At 43.4% G+C, this 23268-nt stretch overlaps 1 protein-coding gene across 1 annotated transcript in view; it reads right to left on the reverse strand.

Moving 5' to 3' along the window:
- The window catches only part of ttc27 (tetratricopeptide repeat domain 27), a 220596-nt gene that overhangs the window by 57247 nt on the left and 140081 nt on the right, over nt 1–23268 (reverse strand). Inside the window, exons 14-16 of the mRNA XM_072580509.1 lie at nt 18542–18640; nt 13548–13600; nt 8704–8869 (exon numbers count right to left, since the gene is read on the reverse strand). Of these exons, the coding sequence (XP_072436610.1) occupies nt 8704–8869; nt 13548–13600; nt 18542–18640 (318 nt within the window). The remainder of the gene's footprint in view (nt 1–8703; nt 8870–13547; nt 13601–18541; nt 18641–23268) is intronic.

A 23268-nucleotide genomic window follows, 5' to 3' on the forward strand; every position in this document is an offset into this window, starting at 1 on the left:
TATCACCCCATCAGTCTACTGTCGATCATCAGTGAAGGGATGGACAGTGTCATCAACAGTGCAATCAAGCAGCACCTGCTCAGCAATAACCTGCTCAGTGACGCTAGATCCTGACCTCATTGCAGTTTTGTTCAAACATGGACAAAAGAGCTGAATTCCAGAGATGAAGTGGGAGTGATATCCCTTGACATCAAGGCTTAGTGTGCCATCAACAGACCCAGCAAAACTGGAATTAATAGGTATCGGGGGCCAAATTCTCTGCTGGTTGGATCCAGACCTGGCACATAGGAAGATAGGTAAAAACAATGACTGCAGATGCTGGAAACCAGATTCTGGATTAGTGGTGCTGGAAGAGCACAGCAGTTCAGGCAGCATCCGAGGAGTAGTGCTGGAAGAGAACAGCAGTATCTGCTCCCAGGTGGACCAGTTCCACGACAGAACACACCAGATGGCCTCCTTCTTTAGAGACCGCAATTTCCCTTCCCACGTGGTTAAAGATGCCCTCCAACGCATCTCATCCACATCCCACACCTCTGCCCTCAGACCCCACCCCTCCAACCGTCACAAGGACAGAACGCCCCTGGTGCTCACCTTCCACCCTACCAACCTTTGCATAAACCAAATCATCTGCCGACATTTCCGCCACCTCCAAGCAGACCCCACCACCAGGGATATATTTCCCTCCCCACCCCTTTCCGCCTTCCGCAAAGACCATTCCCTCCATGACTACCTGGTCAGGTCCACACCCCCCTACAACCCACCCTCCCGTCCTGGCACCTTTCCCTGCCACCGCAGGAATTGCAAAACCTCCGCCCACACCTCCTCCCTCACCTCCATCCAAGGCCCTAAAGGAGCCTTCCACATCCATCAAAGTTTTACCTGCACATCCACCAATATCATTTATTGTATCTGTTGCTCCCGATGCGGTCTCCTGGACACCTCCTAGCAGAGCGCTTTAGGGAACATCTCCGGTACACCTGCACCAATCAATCACACCGCCCTGTGGCCCAACATTTCAACTCCCCATCCCACTCTGCCGAGGACATGGAGGCCCTGGGCATCCTTCACCGCCGCTCCCTCACCACCAGATGCCTGGAGGAAGAATGCCTCATCTTCCGCCTTGGAACACTTCAACCTCAGGGCATCAATGTGGACTTCAACAGTTTCCTCATTTCCCCTTCCCCCACCTCACCCCATTTCCAAATTTCCAGCTCAGCACTGTCCCCATGACTTGTGCTACCTGCCTACCTTCTTTTCCACCTATCCACTCCACCCTCCCCCCGCCTCCAACCTATCACCTTCATCCCCTCCCCCACTCACCTATTGTACTCTATGCTACTTGCTCCCCACCCCCACCCTCCTCTCACTTATCTCTCCACCCTTCAGGCTCTCTGCCTGTATTCCTGAAGGGCTTTTGACCGAAACGTCAATCTTACTGCTCCTCAGATGCTGCCTGAACTGCTGTATTCTTCCAGCACCACTAATCCAGAACATAGGAAGATAGTTGAGGTTGTTGGAGCTCAGTCACCTCAGCTGAAGGATATCTCTGCAGGAGTTCCTCAGGGTAGTATCCTAAGCCCAACTATCTTTAGCTGGTTCATCAATGACCTTCCTTCCATCACAAGGTTAGAAATGCAGATGTTCACTGATGATTGCACAATATTCAGCCCCTTTGAAACACTTCAGATACTGAAGCACACCATGTTCAAATGCAACAAGATTTGAACAATATCCAGGCTTGGATTGACAAATGGCAAGTAACATTTCTGCTACAAATTCCATGTAATAACCATCTCCAATAAGAGATAATCTAATCACTGTCCCATGACTTTCAATGGTGTTACCATCACTGAATACCCCACTATGATTCTCACCATACAAACCCATGACCACTTCTATCTAGAAGGACAAGGGTAGCAGATATGTGGGAACACTACTACCTGCAAGTTCTCCTCTAAGCTTCTCACCATCCTGACTTGGAAATATATTGCCATTCCTTCACTGTAGCTGGGTCAAAATCTGGGAATTCCTTCCCTTAGGGCATTGTGGGTCAACCTACAGCACATGGGACCATAGCAGTTAAAGAAGGCAGGTAAAAACAATGACTGCAGATGCTGAAAACCAGATTCTGGATTAGTGGTGCTGGAAGAGCACAGCAGTTCAGGCAGCATCCGAGGAGCAGTAAAATCGACGTTTCGGGCAAAAGCCCGTCATCAGGAATAAGGGCAGAGAGCCTGAAGCGTGGAGAGATAAACTGGAGCAGGGTGGGGGTGGGGAGAAAGTAGCATAGAGTACAATAGGTGAGTGGGGGGAGGGGATGAAGGTGATAGGTCGGGGGGGGGGGGGGAGGGTGGAGTGGATAGGTGGAAAAGAAGGTAGGCAGGTAGGACAAGTCATGGAGACAGTGCTGAGCTGGAAGTTTGGAACTAGGGTGAGGTGGGGGAAGGGGAAATGAGGAAACTGGTGAAGTCCACATTGATGCCCTGGGGTTGAAGTGTTCTGAGGCGTTCTGGTAGTGAGGGAGTGGCGGTGAAGGAGGCCCAGGACCTCCATGGCCTCGGGAGAGTGGGAGGGGGAGTTGAAATGTTGGGCCACAAGGTGGTGCGGTTGATTGGTGCGGGTGTCCCGGAGATGTTCCCTAAAGCATTCTGCTAGGAGGCGTCCAGTCTCCCCAATGTAGAGGAGACCGCATCGGGAGCAACGGATACAGTAAGTGATATTAGTGGATGTGCAGGTAAAACTTTGATGGATGTGGAAGGCTCCTTTAGGGCCTTGGATGGAGGTGAGGGAGGAGGTGTGGGCAGAGGTTTTGCAGTTCCTGCAGTGGCAGGGGAAGGTGCCAGGATGGGAGGGTGGGCTGTAGGGGGGGGGCGTGGACCTGACCAGGTAGTCACGGAGGGAATGGTCTTTGCGGAAGGCAGCTCAGAGACATCGTCTCATGGACAACTTGGGACAGACAATAAAATGCTGGCCAGCCAGTAATGCCTATGTCCCAGAAGTGGATAAAAAATTCTTTCCCTTGCAAACCTGTTGAACTACAACTTAATCTGAAGAGTTTGGATCAGAGCGGTGCTGGAAAAGCACAGCAGGTCAGGCAACATCCAAGAAGCAGGAAAATCGATGTTTCAGGCAAAATCCCTTCATCAGGAGTAGAGGCAGGAAGCCTCCAGGGTGGAGCGATAAAAGGGCGGGGGGGGGGGGGGGGGGAGCGCAGAAAGCTGGGGAGAAGGTAGAAAAGAGTACAATAGGTGAATGGGGGTGGGGATGGAGTTGATAGGTCAGAGAGGAGGGTGGGGGAAGGTAGCAAAGAGTACAATAGGTGAATGGGGGTGGGGATGGAGGTGATAGGTTTTTACCTCATTAATTTGAAGAGTGTCAAGGATAAATTTATGTTATTATAACTATTACATTTCCATAACATCAATGCCATTTTTTCAAATAAAAACAAAGATACATACTCTTGCTCCTTGAATTTTTTTTGCTTTCTGTCTCTGCCCTTTTTCAGTTTGCAGTTCCAATTCCTCACCAATGCATAAACTGAAAAGCATTTTTTTCTCAGCCAGTATTTACTATGCCCACACTGTGTGTTGTTAATCAAATGCACTGAAAAGAACATGTTGTAAAAACGCCAGTATGGAAAACATTACTTCGATTAATGGTGCCTCACATTTATGACCCCTGCCAGACAGTACAAAAGGTTGATACAATGAGATACCTCTAAAGAAAAACTCGTTAGTTCACTAAGAAACAACAGGCAGCAGCTAATTAGTAACCAAATCCAGAATGTAAACTCCTAAAGCAGTTTAGTCATTAGAGATTTCTAGATAAGCCATATTTCGTTTTCTAAGAAATTTAAAGAGGTTTAAGTTTCATGTGGATGGAAGACGTGGTACATTTGACTGGAATATCACACAATTGAAATTTGGAGCACAAGCCCGAGCTCAGCAGGTGCTTAATAGTTGTCACTGGCAAAACAAAAATGGCTTTTTCAGGAAATGCTTGGTTTGCCTGACACCTTTTGCAAAGTCAGTCTTAATTTGTTTTTTCAGTTTGAGTTGGCATTAAAATTGAACTGGCATTTGGACTTGGGTGAACAGAAGGCAACACATGTACAACCCAATGGAACCAGAGGCCTGCAAATCTTTTTCCCAGTTTAGAAATCAGATGTGGGGCAACATTTCTGCCGTTCACTTTTAAACTATGTTGAAGAGGAATTACAGGGATACTTCTAGTCCTATTTGTCTGGACTTTTCTTCCTTATTTGTACAGGCAGGCACAATAAACCTGACCTGGGTTCAAACTGCTTGCGGCTGCTTAAACTGAGTGCCAAAAAGGGTCTGGAAACCACTCAAATGTGTTTAATTTCCTTTGTGTGCTATTTTAAGTTAACCAGTTAACGTGTTTGCACAAAAGCCTGTATGCGCTACTTCATATGAATCTGCAACACGGCATTTTAAAAAAATAAAAGGTACAGAGGAAATTAATTTAGATAATAGTTCATCTTTTGTTAGAATGTTTCTCACTTCAAATTACATATGGTGTTGGTGGAAAGAATATTTTATACTCATTTGAAGAATCCAGTCATTGAACAAGAAATAACAAAGATGACCAAGGCCAAGCTAATTTATACTGATATCTTGAATTGGCACAGATCTGTGCTCATCCCTAGTTTCTATATACTCTGTGCCAGAAATTCTCTAGACACACAAAGTCTGAGGTAAACATGTCCTGCATCCCCCTCTTCCCAGCCCCTGGCCCAAAAGTCAGACATTACTTCAGAAACTTGAAGGATCGGTTGATAACATTAAAGCACTAAAATTCATTTTGAATTCTGGAAAATTGAGGCCATATTCGGAAAGAGGGGTTGCAAATCCACCTGCAGTGCAGCTACATCATGGTAACAGAACACTTATTTGGTGCTTGTTTTTTTTAAAAAAACCTTTCCAGTAATGTCTGTTCACATTTCCACATTTATTGAAACACAATTTCTGCATATGCCTTCTTCATCTACCTGGTGTTTCAGGCAGGATCTTTCGAACAGGTTTGTGTATGCTCATGACTGACCGTTCTGACTGGTTAAGTGCTTCTGTTGGACTTGAATGTTTTCTCAATAGTAATAGTATTTACACAATCTGTGCATGAATATTGATGAGACAACCCCCCTCCCACCTCACCTATGCCTTGATTATTGCTAAATACAAGTATAAAAATGTAAAGGGCTGAGGAAGACAATCAAACTGACTGCACCAAAACTGAACACCTATTTACAACCAATATTTTGTTATGAAAAACCACTCTGCACTTTACTCACACTGTAACTAAAACAAAGAAAGGATTGGTGTCAATGATGAAACTATTTACGCAACCAACCTGCACTCCATCTAATCTTTCCCGCCATTACACAGATCTCTGAGATCCATGGTAATAATGACCTCTGGAACTGGAAGTCAATGCCAAGCAACAAGCATGGACCCTCTGAGCTATCATGCAACTTAGAGAGTACGTTGCAGGCAACAATTTCTTAAACAGTGATGTTGAGGACTTAGAAACCAGCTGGAGCATTATTTTCACTGGGATAACATCTGGCAGAGGAAAATAATAGTTGAGGGTTGAACTTTGGCTGCAGGGATCAAAGGTGATATCCTAACGCATAGAATCACCCACTCTGCTCATTCTGCTATATTTCTTCTTAACCTGAATAAACAATCAGGGCTGTAATCTCTTACTGTTTGAAACAAAAGACAAGACAACAATAACAATAAAAGTGAAAGCTGTAAATTAATCTCTACATTCAAACTTAAGTACAGGCAAAAGGTTGATGTATTACCAGCTTCAGCTTCTGGGTGTAGCTCATAATAACAATGTATCAGACATTACAAACAATCTAAAGTGTCCCTTTATAGTGGAGTCAATTTATGAGCAAGCTGCCGAAAGTTCACTGACACAACACAACATACATTAATTCTTGACTAACCACAATCACCTTCTTGCAGTCTAATACACAAATTAACCATGTTTCATTTGCCTAGAGTCAGGGCACTTCAAAGCAACCCTTTCTATAAAACATGGAAACATTCTTGAGAAATATAAGGGACCAAATAAGTGGTGATTATTTTTTCATATTTTATTTAAAAATATGTTTACAAATGTTGTTACCTCATTTTCCTTTGATTTTACTTCAGAGCTAAGAAAGTGATAAATATACAGAGGAACCTCGATTATCTGAAGGAGATCTCAAGGTCCCGATAGAAACATTACATCAAAGAGGTGTTTCCAATACTGATGGTGTCTTTTGTTAACAATGAGTAAAAACAAATTTAGCCTACTGAAAAGCTGCCGAGAACAGTCCTGCACATCAATGGGAGTCCAGGCACCGTCCCCAAATGACTGACTTCCTGCCCTCTCTCTCGGTCTCCCCACACTTTCCCTGGAGTTCTACCCTAACCGTTCCCTTCCCCAGACAATCTCTCCAATCAGGCAAAGGTGGAACTTGTCAAAATGTTGCAGTGAGAAGTTGTGTGTGTGTGCGCACACACGCTCGCTGTATTTGGAGACTCATCCCACCGCCCCCCACCCCAAAGGCTCTGCTCCAGTCCAGTCCAGTCTGACCGCGGGTGGGGATGGAGATGGGCAGGACAGAAGGGACGGATGGGGGCATGGACAAGGTTGGGGTGGAATGTGTGTTGGGGGTGGAGGCAGGGGTGGACCAGGGTGCTGGGTTGGACAAGTTTGTGGGGGTGGGCGGCACAGTTCGATAGGGTTGGGACGGATTGGTTCAGTCAGGGAGCGGGGGTCGGACAGGGAGCAGGGTTGGGGGGGGGGATGGATGGTGAGCGGGATCAGGCGGGTCAGGCGGGAAGTGGGGTTGGGGGGGTCAGACGGAGAGCGGGGTCAAGGAGAAATACGACGGGGAGCAGGGTCGGGGAGGGGTCAGACAGGGAGCAGGGTTGGGGGGTTCGGACAGGGTTGGGGGCAGATGGACGGGAATCAGGGGTTGGGGGGGATGGACGGTGAGCAGGGTCAGGGGTCGGACGGGGAGCAGAGTCGGGGGGGGGTCGGACAGGGAGCAGGATTCGGGGGGGTCGGACAGGGAGCAGGGTTGGGGGGGGTCAGACAGGGAGTAGGGTTGGGGGGAGAGGGATGGGGATCTGGGTTGGGGGGAACGGACGGTGAGCGGGGTCGGATGGTGAGCGGGGTCTGGGGGGGGGTCAGACAGGGAGGGGGGTCGGGGAGGGGTCGGACAGTGAGTGGGTCGGGGAGGGGTCGGACTGGGAGCGGGTCGGGGGGGTTCAGATGGGGAGCAGGGTCGGGGGTTCGGACTGGGAGCGGGGTCGGGAAGGGGTCAGATGGTGAGCGGAGTCGCGGTGGGGTCGGACAGTGAGCGGGGTCGGGGAGGGGGTCAGACTGGGAGTGGGGTCAGGGGGGTCGGACGGTGAGTGGGATCGGGGGGTCGGACAGTGAGGGAGTCAGGGGGGTTCGGACTGGGAGCGGGGTCGGACGGTGACCGGGGTCGGGGAGGGGTCGGACAGTGAGCGGGGTCAGGGGGTCGGACGGTGAGCAGTGTCGGAGGGGTTCGGACGGTGAGTGGGGTCAGGGAAGTGTCGGACGGTGAGTGGGGTCAGGGAGGTGTCAGACGGTGAGTGAGGTCGGGGGGGTCGGACGGGTAGCGGGGTCGGGGGGTTCGGACGGGGAGGACAGTTGTGGGGGGGAGGGGGGGGGGAGTGGTTGGGTGGAGAGTGCATGGATGGACGGGTTTGGGTGGGGAGCGAGGGCGAACTGTGTGGCGCAGTTGGATGGGGTTTGGGGGGGTCTGACGGGTGAGGGGGTGGTGGCAGACATGGGTGGGGGCCCGTGCACGGTGTGCTACTGTCTAGTCTCCTGAACGGGGAGTGGATATAGCAAGTGCTCGCTGTATCAATCCCATTGAACTGATAGAGGTTGGGCGGGGTGATGTTTCAGCAATGCTACAGGTCTCTTGCAGTCAACTGTGTGTTGGCTCAGAAACAAACCGTGAGACAGAGAGGGGGAGCAAGGGAGGCAGAGCGAGGAAAAAGAAAACTTCAGAAAACTCAATGCCCCAGAGGAAAGGCACTGAATCAATGAATCGAATAATCAATTATCAGAACGAAATAGTGCCCGCCCATCTCGTTCGGTTAATCGAGGTGCCTCTGTACAGTGAAATCTTTTGCAAATAACATGACCTGCAAAACCTCTGTGAAATATGCGAGCTTCACAACCATCACCTCCACTTTAAAGAAACATTTAAAGGCAGACAGAAGAAACAAGAGTCAGAGTAGACCACATGGTCCCTCAAGCTTGTTCTGCCATTCGATGCGGTCATGACTGATCATTAGTCTTAACCCCAACTTCCTGCCCACTCTTTGCATCCCCCAATACCAAAAATCTGTCTCAGCCTTAAATATATTCAACAAGAGTGTCTACCATCCTCTGGGATAGAGAATTCCAAAGAATCACAAAACTTCTAGTGAAAAAAGTTACCCTCAACTTAGTTTTAAATGATCAGCCTTTACCTTGAGATTGTGCCCTTGCGTCCAAAGTTCCTCAATCAGAAGCAACAATTGCTCAGCAGGAGAAAGCACCAGTAACTGAACAGGTGACATGACATTTCACTGAAAACTTAGCATTCACTTGACTGTAAGATCAGAAAGCAAGATCCAGAAACAATTTAAAACAAGAGCTCACCTGAACATCTCTGTACTTGTCTTTCAAATCCATGAGTCGATGGTATGCCTTAATGCCATCGCCAAATTCACCAACATCAATGCAGGTAAGTAAGTAGTTCTCCCAGATCTGCCAGTGCTCATAATTACATTTAATGGCTTCTTGGAGAGTTCGCAATGCTTTGCTTCTATGTAATATGGAATTATATAACAGATCAGGCATACTTCCTTGATCTTAAGAGTTTTTTGTGTTTTATGCTTGCATTGAGATTGACTGACCAAAGTAAGGCAAAATACTTTCCCTGCATCTATTAACTCTTAAACAGAGTTAAAAATCACACAACACCAGGTTATACTCCAATAGGTTTAATTGGAAGCACACTATAAGACCATAAGACCATAAGACATAGGAGTGGAAGTAAGGCCATTCGGCCCATCGAGTCCACTCCGCCATTCAATCATGGCTGATGCGCATTTCAGCTCCACTTGCCAGCGTTCTCCCCGTAGCCCTTAATTCCTCTAGACAACAAGAACCTATCAATCTCGGCCTTGAAGACATTTAGCGTCCCAGCTTCCACTGCACTCCGTGGCAATGAATTCCACAGGCCCACCACTCTCTGGCTGAAGAAATGTCTCCGCATTTCCGTTCTGAAATGACCCCCTCTAATTCTAAGGCTGTGTCCACGGGTCCTAGTCTCCTCGCCTAACAGAAACAATTTTCTAGCATCCACCTTTTCAAAGCCATGTATTATTTTGTACGTCTCTATTAGATCTCCCCTTAATCTTCTAAACTCCAACGAATACAATCCCAGTATCCTCAGCCGTTCCTCATATGCTAGACCTGTCATTCCAGGGATCATCCGTGTGAATCTCCGCTGGACACGTTCCAGTGCCAGTATGTCCTTCCTGAAGTGTGGGGACCAAAACTGGACACAGTACTCCAAATGGGGCCTAACCAGAGCTTCATAAAGTCTTAGTAGTACATCTCTGCTTTTATATTCCAACTCTCTTGAGATAAGAGACAACATTGCATTCGCTTTCTTAATCACAGACTCAACCTGCATGTTTACCTTTAGAGAATCCTCGACTAGCACTCCCAGATCCCTTTGTGCTTTGGCTTTATTAAGTTTCTCACCATTTAGAAAGTAGTCCATTCCTATATTCTTTTTGCCAAAGTGCAAGACCTCGCACTTGCTCACGTTAAATTCCATCAGCCATTTCCTGGACCACTCTCCCAACCTGTCTAGATCCTTCTGTAGCCTCCCCACTTCCTCAGTACTACCTGCCTGTCTACCTAACTTTGTATCATCGGCAAACTTCGCTAGAATGCCCCCGGTTCCCTCATCCAAATCATTAATATATAATGCGAACAGCTGTGGCCCCAGCACCGAACCCTGCGGGACACCGCTCGTCACCAGCTGCCATTCTGAAAAAGAACCTTTTATCCCAACTCTCTGCCTTCTGTTAGATAGCCAATCCTCAATCCATCCCAGCAGCTCACCTCGAACACCATGGGCCCTCACCTTGCTCAGCAGTCTCCCGTGTGGCACCTTATCAAAGGCCTTTTGAAAGTCCAGATAGACCACATCCACTGGGTTCCCCTGGTCTAACCTACTTGTTACCTCTTCAAAAAATTCCAACAGGTTTGTCAGGCATGACCTCCCTTTACTAAATCCATGTTGACTTGTTCTAATCAGACTCTGCTCTTCCAAGAATTTAGAAACCTCATCCTTAATGATGGATTCTAGAATTTTACCAACAACCGAGGTTAAGCTGATTGGCCTATAATTTTCCATCTTTTGCCTTGATCCTTTCTTGAACAAGGGGGTTACTACAGCCATCTTCCAATCATCCGGGACCTTTCCTGACTCCAGTGACTCTTGAAAGATCTCAACCAATGCCTCTGCTATTTCCTCAGCAACCTCTCTCAGAACTCTAGGGTGTATCCCATCGGGGCCAGGAGATTTATCAATTTTAAGACTTTTTAACTTTTCTAGCACTATCTCTTTCGTAATGGCAACCATACTCAACTCAGCCCCGTGACACCCTTTAATTTTTGGGATATTACTCATGTCTTCCACTGTGAAAACTGACGCAAAGTACTTGTTAAGTTCTCCTGCTATTTCCTTATCTCCCATCACTAGGCTCCCTGCATCAGTTTGAAGTGGCCCAATGTCTACTTTTGCCTGTCGTTTGTTTCTTATGTACTGAAAGAAACTTTTACTATTATTTCTAATATTACTGGCTAGCCTACCTTCATATTTGATCCTCTCATTTCTTATTACACTCTTTGTTATCCTCTGTTTGCTTTTGTATCCTTCCCAATCTTCTGATTTCCCACTGTTCTTAGCCACTTTATAGGATCTCTCTTTTTCTTTAATACATTTCCTGACTTCCTTTGTCAGCCAAGGTTGTCTAATCCCTCCCCGGTTAATCTTTCTTTTCTTGGGAATGAACCTCTGTACAGTGTCCTCAATTATACCTACAAACTCCTGCCATTTTTGCTCTAGTGTCTTCCCGGTTAGCCTCTGCTTCCAGTCTATTTTAGTCAGTTCCTCTCTCATGCCCTCATAATTACCTTTATTCAACTGTAACACCATTACATCAGATTTCGCCTTCTCCCTTTCAAACTCCAGACTGAACTCTACCATATTATGGTCGCTACTTCCTAAGGGTTCCCTTACTTTAAGATCTTTTATAGAGTCTGGTTCATTGCAAAGCACTAGGTCCAGAATAGCCTGCTCTCTTGTGGGCTCCATGACAAGCTGTTCCAAAAAGCCATCCTGTAAGCATTCCATGAATTCCCTTTCTTTAGATCCACTAGCAACATTATTTACCCAGTCCACCTGCATATTGAAGTCACCCATGATCAATGTAACCTTGCCTTTCTGACATGCCTTCTCTATTTCCCGGTACATGTTGCGTCCCTGGTCCTGACCACTGTTAGGAGGTCTGTACACAACTCCAATTATGGTTTTTTTGCCTTTGTGGTTCCTCAATTCCACCCACACAGACTCCACATCATCCGACGCTATGTCATTCAATACCATAGATTTAATTTTGTTCTTAACTAACAAGGCAACCCCACCCCCTCTGCCCACCTCTCTGTCTTTTCGATAAGTCGAAAAACCATGGAGGTTTAACTGCCAGTCCTGACCCCCCTGTAACCAAGTCTCTGTGATGCCTACTACATCATAATCATTCACTATTATCTGTGCCATTAATTCATCGGCTTTGTTATGAATGCTACGAGCATTCAGGTAAAGTGCCTTAATGCTAACTTCCTTATTAGAGATGTTGTAAGTCATATGTCCTAAGTTATCCTTGCTTTTTTCTGCATTCTCAGTCTGCCTCAATTTTAAATCCGCCTGGAAACATGCTATCCTGCTGCTTATCTTTCCATTTACCTCCATACTCCCTGTCGCTTTCACTTTCCCTTCCCCCCAACTCAGAAGTTTAAAGTCCTACTGACCACCCTATTTATCCTCTTCGCCAGAACATTGGTACCTAGCTTTCGGAGTGCGGCTCCTTCACCAGGTGATTGTGGAGCGGTGCTGCGAAAGCTCGTATGCTTCCAATTAAACCTGTTGGACTATAACTTGGTGTTGTGTGATATGTAACTCTACAAAGGAAGACTTATCTATTCTTTGCAAATGAAAATAAAAAATCTTTCTCTCTTTTAGTCAAGTACATTCCAAGAATACAATAGCACAAATTTTGATTTGGTTTTGTACCACAAGAACATGCCCTCAGGTTTCAATACTGCAAATGAAACAAAATATCTTAATCGTTTCATTAAACAACAGGTTCAATGGTTTCTGGCTCTGATATTCAATGTAGTTCTACTGTATTGAAACATTACTGTAGAAAAGGCATGAGCAATAGGAATCAGTTTATTAAACAACTTTGCTCGTGCTTATACCAATTGTTTCAAAATAATATACCTAAGCGATGCACGAACAAAGCAGCCCTAGTTACCAGGTCAGGCAGCATCAGAGGAGCAGGGAAATCAACGTTTCGGGCAAAAGCCCTTCATCAGCTCCTCGGATGCTGCCTGACCTGCTGTGCTTTTCTAGCACCACTCTAATCTAAACTCTGATTTCAAGCATCTGCAGTCCTCACTTTTTCCTAGCCCTATTTATCACAACTTCCTGTATGCTTTTTGCAAGGTTTGTGAAGGTTTGTAGCTCAGGTTGAGGTTGAGAGTGTAGGTTTGCTCGCTGAGCTGTAGGTTTGATATCCAGACGTTTCATTACCTGGCTAGGTAACATCATCAGTGGCAACCTCCAAGTGAAGCGAAGCTGTTGTCTCCTGCTTTCTATTTATATCTTTCTCCCGAATGGGGTTCCTGGGCTTTGTGGTGATGTCATTTCCTGTTCGTTTTCCGAGGGGTTGATAGATGGCATCTAGATCTATGTGTTTGTTTATGGCGTTGTGGTTGGAGTGCCAGGCCTCTAGGAATTCTCTGGCAAGTCTTTGCTTAGCCTGTCCCAGGATAGATGTGTTGTCATAAACAAACACATAGATCTAGATGCCATCTATCAACCCCTCGGAAAACGAACGGGAAATGACATCACCACAAAGCCCAGGAACCCCATTCGGGAGAAAGATATAAATAGAAAACAGGAGACAACAGCTTCGCTTCACTTGGAGGTCGCCACTGATGATGTTACCTAGCCAGGTAATGAAACGTCTGGATATCAAACCTACAACTCAGCGAGCAAACCTACACCCTAATCCTGTATGCTCTTAAATAATCAAAAAGGGTCAGAATTATAAAATATATTTTAAAATGCTCAGAATTCCTTTATTGGTCAAACCGATATCTTCTAGTTGCATAATAACAGGTACACGTGTGCAACTTACTTTTCTTTTAATCGGATATATGCTGTTGATAAGTTGTTCCAAGCTTCTGCATTCTGAAAGAACAGAAACATGTACAATGAATCCATACCTTCAACCGGAGATAAATCAAATGTAATTATTTTATTTCTGCACAATTACAATCGTTAAGATGTGGAGGTGCCGGTGTTGGACTGGGGTGGACAAAGTCCGAAATCACACGACATCAGGTTTCGAAAGCTTCATGTGATGAAGGAGCAGTGCTCCAAAAGCTTGTGATTCCAAACAAACCTGTTGGACCTAGTGTTATATGACTTCTGACTTTACAATATTTAAGAGAAGCTGATGGATCTAAATTTCTAACAGCTCGAGGTTCACATGATGGCTGACAAGTTGGATCATGTTACTGCTTTTTAAAACTGTTCTTTGCAAGGTGTAAACTGTCATCCTTGGCCATATTTCTCATGATACCTCCTTACCAATTATTTCAAGCTCTCTGATATCAAAGATTCAGGCGAAATACCTCTAGGAGGAATATTTGAAGGGAAGCATAGGAAAGGCAAAGCTGTAGGACTAGCTCATTCAAAAAGCCAGCATAGACGTAACGGGCCAAATTATTTCTCGTACGTTTCCTTGAAATTGATCCATTATGGCATTAATTATTCAGATCACAGATTGCGACAACAGCTACAACAATCAAACTGTGTCAAAATTCTGTTAAACGAAGAATAAAAGAAAATTAGAGGTACACTGCAAGACCATGTTAAATCTGATGGTTAGGTAATTTTAAACGTTTCTTGGATCCCTGGCAGCTGCAGTTTTCAAAATCATTTGTACTTCATTATAAAGGAAAAGCTGGAAATATAAATGGTCTAAAAGTTGGCGTTTTATGGAAGCTAACTGAATGTTCTAGTTAAGATGTACACCACATGGGGCATATAATGTTCCATTCCACGCAATTTTCTCTGTAATTGCTCACATGATCTCTAATTTCATATTTGTCATACTGAGGAATGTCAGTACTGGGACCGTTCTCTTATTTTTGGTGCCCATTGTTTGTACTGAGCATTTCTACAGCATGGAACACTTGCTCAGTAAAACTATTAGAACTCAAAACAGCCAAATGAGGGATAGCATATTGGATCCTAGTCTTTTTACATGGACAAATGTCACCAATAGACATATAATACATCTTGTGTACCTCCAACCACCACACCACCTTTCAGCCTGATCATATATATTTACACAGGTGAGTTTCCAAACAAGACCCACCACTGAACAGCCAACGACCTAATATAATGACCGCTGCTTGCCCATCAATGTGACTCAGTGAGCAAGAGCAGCAGTCCCAGTTGTGAATTTTTCCACATTTGATTGACCAGAACATATTCTTCTCTAATGACTAAGAACTGAATAAAGATTATTAAAATCACTGAGTCAAACATTTTTACCTCAGTGGAAGTGACTGATAGATAGGATAACATAGTCACCCACTTGGAAATTTCAAACTCAAATATATGTCAATCACCCAATTCTCCACTTGTAAAATCTTGATGTATAGTTCTGGACTAGTCGATGAATCAGCTCTCCCAAGTTTGGCACATACTCTCAGATGTTAGTGAGAAGTACATTGTGGGGTTGACCATCAGTGGTCCTGATACACTTTGCTTTAATTCCAGATGTATTCAAATTGAGATGTGTTGTTTTAGTAAGTGCTTTTTAAACATGTGTCTGAACTTCCATTTTGAAGATGTGAGTGAAGAAGGTGAACAGCCAAGGTCTTTTCCCCAGGGTAAGGGAGTCTTAAACTAGAGGTTGAGGGGGGAAAGATTTAAAAGGCACCTAAGGGGCAACATTTTCAGGCAGAAAGTGGTGCGTGCATGGAACGAACTGCCAGAGGAAGTGGAGGTGGCTGGTACAAATATATCCATCCAGATACCTTTCAAATGTTGTATGAATAGGAAAGGTTTAGAGGGATATGGGCTAAATGCTGGCAAATGGGACTAGATTAGGTTAGGGTATCTGGTCACATGGATGCGTTGGACCAAATGGTCTGCTTCTGTGCTGTACATCTCTATGACGACAGGTACATTAGAGTTTGTGCCATCATTCAGGCTCGAAAATATGTTGCAATTCCTTCAACACCAGTGGGTCACAATCTTAGAATCCCCTCCTCACCATATTTGTGGATGTACCTACACTACATGAACTACACTTGCTCAAGATGGGTCTTTACCGTTCAAGGATAACTGGGAATGGGAAATAGATGCTGGTCCAGCCAGTGACACCTACTGCCCAAATAAGAAAATAAACAAACTGTGTGAAGGCTATACCCAGTTTATAGCTCAAAGTTCAAACAAAGGAATATCAAGAAGCTCTCTCACAATTAAATATATCTCCAATCATAGGATTCTGCAAAGATATAAGATCAGTCTCATAAAGATTGTTTCCTGTCATGCGTTTATTCTGCACAAAATATACTCTACTACCTGACATCAAAACAGCAAATCTCAGACTCCTTTCTGTAGCACAGCAAGTGAAATTGAGTGTTTCTGCCATCTGTGTCCTTGATGATCAACCACCTGGACAGACATCAACAGACCTTTGAAGTGGCTGTGACACAAAAAGTAAATTACCTGATTTCTAGGCCCACTGAAAAATTCGGCCTGCAACAAATAGCTGATTGACAACTGGTCACCGTCCTGAGACCAATGACAAAGGCCTTCTGCCTGCTAACAATGATGTGTTTGGCTCCCAGATAGATGAACAACTTGTGGATGCAAACAGTATGATCAGAAGGCCTATGACCTCTGGAAAAATAGATGGTGTTAATTTCCCACAGTAAAAAATACTTAAGGCCTGAAGAAAGCCAGTGTATTTCTCCTTACCAGTTGCAGTAAGCTGTTGCTTTCAACCAGTAAGCCAGAGACTTCATAAGCTGTGAATCAGTCACTCTATACCTGTTGTAAGCAAAGTTCCTGGAGAACAGAGATTGAGAAGCAGAAATCTCTGACAAGCCAAAAGGATCATATCAGTGAACCTTGAGGACAGGACCATTTAACTGTCTTCCCAGCCTTTCCCTCTATCCATAACATATTTTACATCTGTCTGTGTTTGTGTGTGTGCATGTGTAGGGGAGTTTTAGAAGGGGTTCAGAGTTTTAACTGGTACAGTTACACACTGACAGTTCATAATTTTTTTACCTGTTAGTAGAATCTATTTCTTTGTAATAAATAGTAATTCTTGATAAGTTCAGAAACTTGGTCATTCTGGCAACCTGAGTCTAAAAGCAGTTAAATCAGAGAATTTCACACACTTTTATAAAATGTTTAACTTTTGCGATGACGCCAGGAATAATGGGTCTTGATTTCCAGTGTATTACCCCAATAAGGCATGACAAATTAAGTGAGTATGGAAAGAGCTTTGCGTTGGTGGATCTACAAAAAGCGCAAGATTTCACAGCATTTCAACAAACATAAATAATTTGGAGAGACATTAAGTGGAAAGGGCTGGCTCTGCACATCTTCGTTCAACAAAAAACTTTTGATATTTTTAAAATAAGAAATTGCTTGTGACAGTGGCAATGATAAATCTGCAGGAGCTCCGGGCTTAGTGTAAGCTAACGGACTGTTCCCATTAAATTGTACAAGTGGCTATGAGCCATCAAAATGCCAAATCAAAATATTTACAGAAATATAAAGTGCAAATGCATTTCATAGAATCCCTTTGGGACAGTTTTAGCCACATGTATATACTATTCAGAATGATTTGCAATTCTATTACACATCAATGGGTGATGAATTAAAACACTTTATGTGCTTGCCTCTAAATCACTATCATGGTGGTAGTTTATTTAAGTAACATGCAGTCAAAGTTAAAAAACACTTTCAGCTGCTCCCTCTTACCTGGTTATGTGAATATTAAGCATACATTATAAGCTATACAACTGCTGGGCATTTAAGTCTAGTCACCAGACTACATCCATTAATTATATTCGCTTTAACTGCTTTTTTAGATTATGAAATTAACGTTACTTTAAATCTCACGAAACACTGCAAGCTCAAAGATGTGTTCGGGTTCTTAGCTCCAAGCACTTTCGATGCCAAACGGAGTAGTTACATTATTCAGATATTATCCCATATTATTCAGAAAAAGTATTCAAAAATGAATCCAGATATATTTGCACTATAACACAGAAGTACTGAATCAGCACCAACCTGAAAATAGCGTTATAGGTAAAATGTACATCAATTAAGATGTTAATTGTATTTAGATGGTGGCTATAACTAGGGACTCACCAGTTTGTGTTATGGAAGCAGACTTAAAGGGGGACAGTTGGTTGGAGGTACTTAATAAGTATATGGCCTCAAAGTAAGTAAAAGCTTCTAAGAGTCTCAAGACCAGTTTTGGTAAAAGGCCACAGACCTGAAAAAGTCAACGTTGTATCTCTGCTGCCAGACCTGCTGAGTTTCTCCAGCATTTTCTATTTTTATTATCTGGAGTCTTGTCTGTGTTTATTATTGTATAAATAATAAGCCTCAATTTCTGTCTTCCAATGCCTGGTTAGCTGAGTTTTAATATTGTCTTCTTCACATCCACAGAGATCAAACATTTTCAATATTTGGGTTAAGTGAAATTCTGTCTCTCATGTCAAACTTGATTATTATTCAAACATCAAACAATATTCTTTAAGCCTCTGTGAAAAGCCATAACTTTTTTCTTCAATAAAGGATCTCCACAAATGCCTTCCATATATAATGGAGGCTCTTTGCTGAGCTTGGGTGCTATGCAACATAAAGTGGGAAAGTGATTTGCCTCTTATGATGATAATTACCTCCTTAACAGGGAAGCAGTGCACAATCTGAAAAATACAGATGAGTGCTAAAACAGATGCCCACCTGGACATTTCAGCCAGGCTACACTGCAGGCAAATAAAAGGAAAGTGGCTCTTATACCACAGTTGCTGCCTTGAAAGTTATTTCTGTACTGAGACAAGGTTCTTGCTGTATGGTACTTACATCAGGTTCCAGCATCACACATCTTTGAAATGCTTTTGCAGCACCTTCGAAGTTTTCCAATCCCAGATATGCACAGCCCAAAGAAAACCAAACTCCAAGCTGTACAAAATACAGAAGGCACATTAGAATGTTTTGATAGCTATTAACTCCATTAGCAAGTAAAACAAAATCTTTGTTCCTTATAATCGACACCACAGTGATAGAAATAGAACTCTCCACAATTGTCAGCATTGAGTTTTACTGTAGATTTTAAACTTTTAATCAAATGATAACTTCCAGTGAATCTAATTTAGACTCAGTGCCAAAACAAATGCAGGACTGTACAGTTTAATGATGGAGTACTCAGTCGGATCTAACACTTCACCCTGCCTTAGCATGACACGCATGTGGATAAACCAATCAATAGCTTCAAAAGGGCAAGCTTTAGTGTTACTGTGTCTATGCAGCTCATCGATTTTAAGCAATGAAGCAGGCAGCCCCAAAGTTGAACCTTTGCAGAGGTTCCCACAAGGCAAAATTTGTCTAACACTCACAGACTGCGTGGCCCCAATTGCACTGTTGTCCCTGTGGAGACCAATTAACACAGCAAACATCAAATACTGAACTTAGATGCTTTCTGATGTGTTAAACACCATACAACACATTTAGCATTTGCCAACTAAGATTTAAGTTATGTGATCATTATAAATTACAATAATTTATTTCAGAGTTTCAATATTGAACTAAAAACATGACTTTCTAAACTGCGAGAGAGAATGTTAGAGGAGTGACAATGGAACTTTGTTCACATTGTGACAGTTTTATGATCGGACACATTCAACATTGAGGAACTTGCTTTCAGTTGAAAAGAATGGGATTTGTTTTGGCTTAGGGAAAACCCACAACTTGGAAAGCTTTTGGTTTCAGTTTACAGATGTCCTGGTTGAAATTAGATGGAGGAACAGTTGCTCCTATAAAAGAGCTCTCTCAGTGTCAGGGTTTCAATTTAAAATTCCAGACCAAAAGTGTTTGGTTAGAACAGAGCTGATAATTAAGGAAGACACTATTAAACTCTCAAGATCAGGAATTGGAAAAACTAGCCAAGTTAAACCCAGGGTTGTGATAGAGGGGCAAATTTCTCTGCTACTTGAGTATCACAAAGTGATGCTTCGGGGTAAATGGGAGTGTATTTTTATCATGTGTTTCATAATCTTTCAAATTATATGTGAATAGTTCGTTTATTCCACGTTTCTTCATTTTGCTTGCATAATAAACTTGTTTTATTGTGAAAAACAATTCTGTAGCTTGTATTTTAGTGAGATTCATGAAATAAGAAAAAGATCTGTCAAGCCAGTTTTCAGTCTAGGATCTGAGCTGTCTAATTGTAAAATCAGCAGGGATCATAAGGCTACTAAATTACTGGAAAAGCATCTTCAGAAACTGAACCTTCAGTCATAGAGTCACAGAGATAGAAACAGCGGTCCAACTTGTCCATGCTGATCAGATATCCTAACCTAATCTAGTCCCATTTGTCAGCACTTGACCCATATCCTTCCCTTTCCTATTCATATACCCATCCAGATGCCATTTTAATGTTGCAACTGTACCAGCCTCCACCACTTCCTCTAGCAGCTCATACCATACAGGCACATCCTTTGCGTGAAAAAGTTGCCCCTTAGGTCCCTTTTATATCTTTCCCCTCTCACCCTAAATCTATGCCCTCTAGTTCTGGACTCCCACACCCCAAGGAAAAGACTTTGTCTATTTATCCTATCCATGCTCAAGATTTTATAAACCTCTATAAGGTCACCCTTCAGCCTCCGATGCTCCAGGGAAAACAGCCCTAGCTTATTCAGCCTCTTGCTGTCACTCAAATCCTCCAACCCTGGCAACATGTAAATCTTTTTTGAACCCTTTCACGTTTCACGGCATCCTTCTGATGTGAAGGAAACCTAAACTGCAAGCAATATTCCAACAGTGGCCTAACCAGTGTCTTGTACAGCCACAACATGACCTCCCAACTCCTGTACTCAATGCTCTGACCAATAAAGGAAAGCATACCAAATGCCTTCTTGACTATCCTATCTAGGAGCGATGAATCTGCACTCCAAGGTCTCTTTGTTCAGCAACTCTCCCTAGGACCTTACCGTTAAGTGTATATCTGATAAGATTTGCTTTTCCAAAATGCAGCACCTCGCATTTATCTAAATTAAACTTCATCTGCCACTCCTCAGCCCACTGGCCAATCTGATCAAGATCTTGCTGTAATCTGAAGTAACCTTCGTCACTGTCCACTACACCTCCAAATTTGGTATCATCTGCAAACTTACTAACTATACCCCCTACCTTCACATCCAAATCATTTATATAAATGATGAGAAACAGTGGACCCAGCACCGATCCTTGTGGCACTCCACTGGTCTCGGCCTCCAGTCTGAAAAACAACCCTCCACCACCACCTCTGTCTTCTACCTTCAAGCCAGTTCTGTATCCAAATGACTAATTTCCCTGTATTCCATGATATATAACCTTGCTAACCAGTCTCCCGGGGGACCCTTGTCAAATGCCTCATTGAAGTCCATGTAGATCACACCCACTGCTCTGCCCTCATCAGTCCTCTTTGTTTCTTCTTCCAAAAAACACCATACCTTTGTACTGCCAGGCTTGATTATTTGAATGCTTTTCTGGCCAGCCTCATAACTCCTATACTCCGTAAAGTTAATTCACCCAAAGTCCTGCAGCTCATATCCTAACTTTCATCAAATCCTGTTCATACATCACATATTCACTGATTAATATCGTTCCTGAGTCAGCAGTTTCTCAATTAAAATTTTCATCCTCATTTTCATATCATTCCATTGCTTTACTCCACCTTATATCTATGATAAACCTCCAGACCAAAGAGATAACTGGATTTCTCCATTTCTTGTCTGTGGTCCAGCCTCAACTTTAATTGCCCCAACACTGGAAGTCATGCCCTCTCTAGGACCTAAGTTTTGGAATTCCCTCCCTTAATGTGTTAAACTTTGCTCATTAACACTTCCAAGAAACACCTTGGGATATTTCTGGAACATGTTCACAAAAGTTTTTAAAAGCATCAAAGGCATGGGGAGAAGGCAAGAATATGGTACTGAGATATAGGATCAGTCATAAGGAGCAGATTTGAAGGGCTGAATGGTCCACCCCTGCTCCTAGTTTCTGTGTTTCACTACAGTGAAGATGCTACAGAAATGCAAGCTATGACTTTTTTTAAACCGAAAAACAGAGAGGGTAATAACCTTGTAAATAGCATTTCATCAATGACAGCACCCATTTTACCCTCAGCCGATTTCAACCACAGCACTAACAGTATTTTGAGATCTATCAGTTATTTATGTAACCCCTAGGGACAGACAAGATCCATGCTACATCAACTACCATGAAAACAGCAACAAGCCAAAGGATGGGACTTTGCACATAGCCTGTCAGACAGCCAAAACAGAAGAACGTAACAATTTTTTTTTCCAAATATTGCATTTACCACATTTTTGTTTACAGCTCCACAGCGTCCAGGCCACAAGTCTGCTACGGATATTTCAACCATCTGGATGCAATGGGTTGAAAGAACAGAATAATAGTTGACAAATGTGGATTTGGCCACAAATGAATAAAACCATGCTGAAATCAACTTCATTTTCAACATCAAGGATGAAAAAAGATTTCCACTTGTTCCATGAATGGAGGATGGTGTTTACTCAGGGCTGCGAGTTTCTGCCATGAGTCTTCATGTGTCTGAAGATGATTATTTTTAGTCTCTGGATCTTTGGGCACATGGGGTGGGATATTCCACAATGCAGTTGCGAGACCAAAGTTCAGGATTTACCCCCTTTTTATAAGCTCCTTCAAGCATTAATGTGAATCTTGCCATGCTTCAAGGAGAGCATCAGAGTGACTTTGAAGCTTTCTTTTCAGTCCTCCCCTTGAACTTTGGTCTTTTAAAACCTTAAAGAATAGGACTTGGCTGGGAAGACTGTGTTTGGTCACCTGGACTCATCTAAGTTGATTTTGCAGGAGTTTTGTGGAACTATCCCTAAGATATATACTGGTGTTTGTTTGATGGCCCTTCTATTGAACCAGAGGATGCAATGGAAGCATGGCAGATGGAATTTCTCGAGTACTGTTAAATTTCACTGATACACGGTCCAGGTCTCACTGTAGTAAGGGAGTGTGAACATGGCAACTGCTTTGTACACTAGGACTTCTGTTGATCTGCAATGGTCTTTGTTGTCAAACACTCACCGCCATTGTTTATAGAAGACTGAGCCGGCACAGGGTGGATCTCATCGATTGACATTTTGAAAAGATGGCTGCCATGGTGTGGGAAGTGCTCAACAAAACCCAGGGTCTAACCTTCAAACATACGTGGAAGGTAGAGTGCTGGCCGATCAGGTATAGGTAAACATTTAAGATGTGTTCTAATTATATTGAAGCACTTTTTTTATTGTATGCAAAAGTGAAGAGATCAAAAGTGGCTTGCAAATCTGGTGCAAAGTAGGCAGGAACATGACAGTATATCTATAATGGTCAGTTTAGTTTTGGAATGAACTGAAGTTTAAAGTTGCTCATCCTTCCAACTATTCAGTAGCAAATTTGTCTACAGTACTGGAAATCCAAGGCACACCGCTGCAGCTGGCAAGGGACTCGGCTAAGCCAAGGGAAAGAATTACTTGGATTGTACAAAAAAAAAGGTCTTTTTACAATTCTCTGAC

The sequence above is a fragment of the Chiloscyllium punctatum genome, chromosome 11 (assembly GCF_047496795.1).
Source record: "Chiloscyllium punctatum isolate Juve2018m chromosome 11, sChiPun1.3, whole genome shotgun sequence".
Lineage (NCBI taxonomy): Eukaryota > Metazoa > Chordata > Chondrichthyes > Orectolobiformes > Hemiscylliidae > Chiloscyllium > Chiloscyllium punctatum.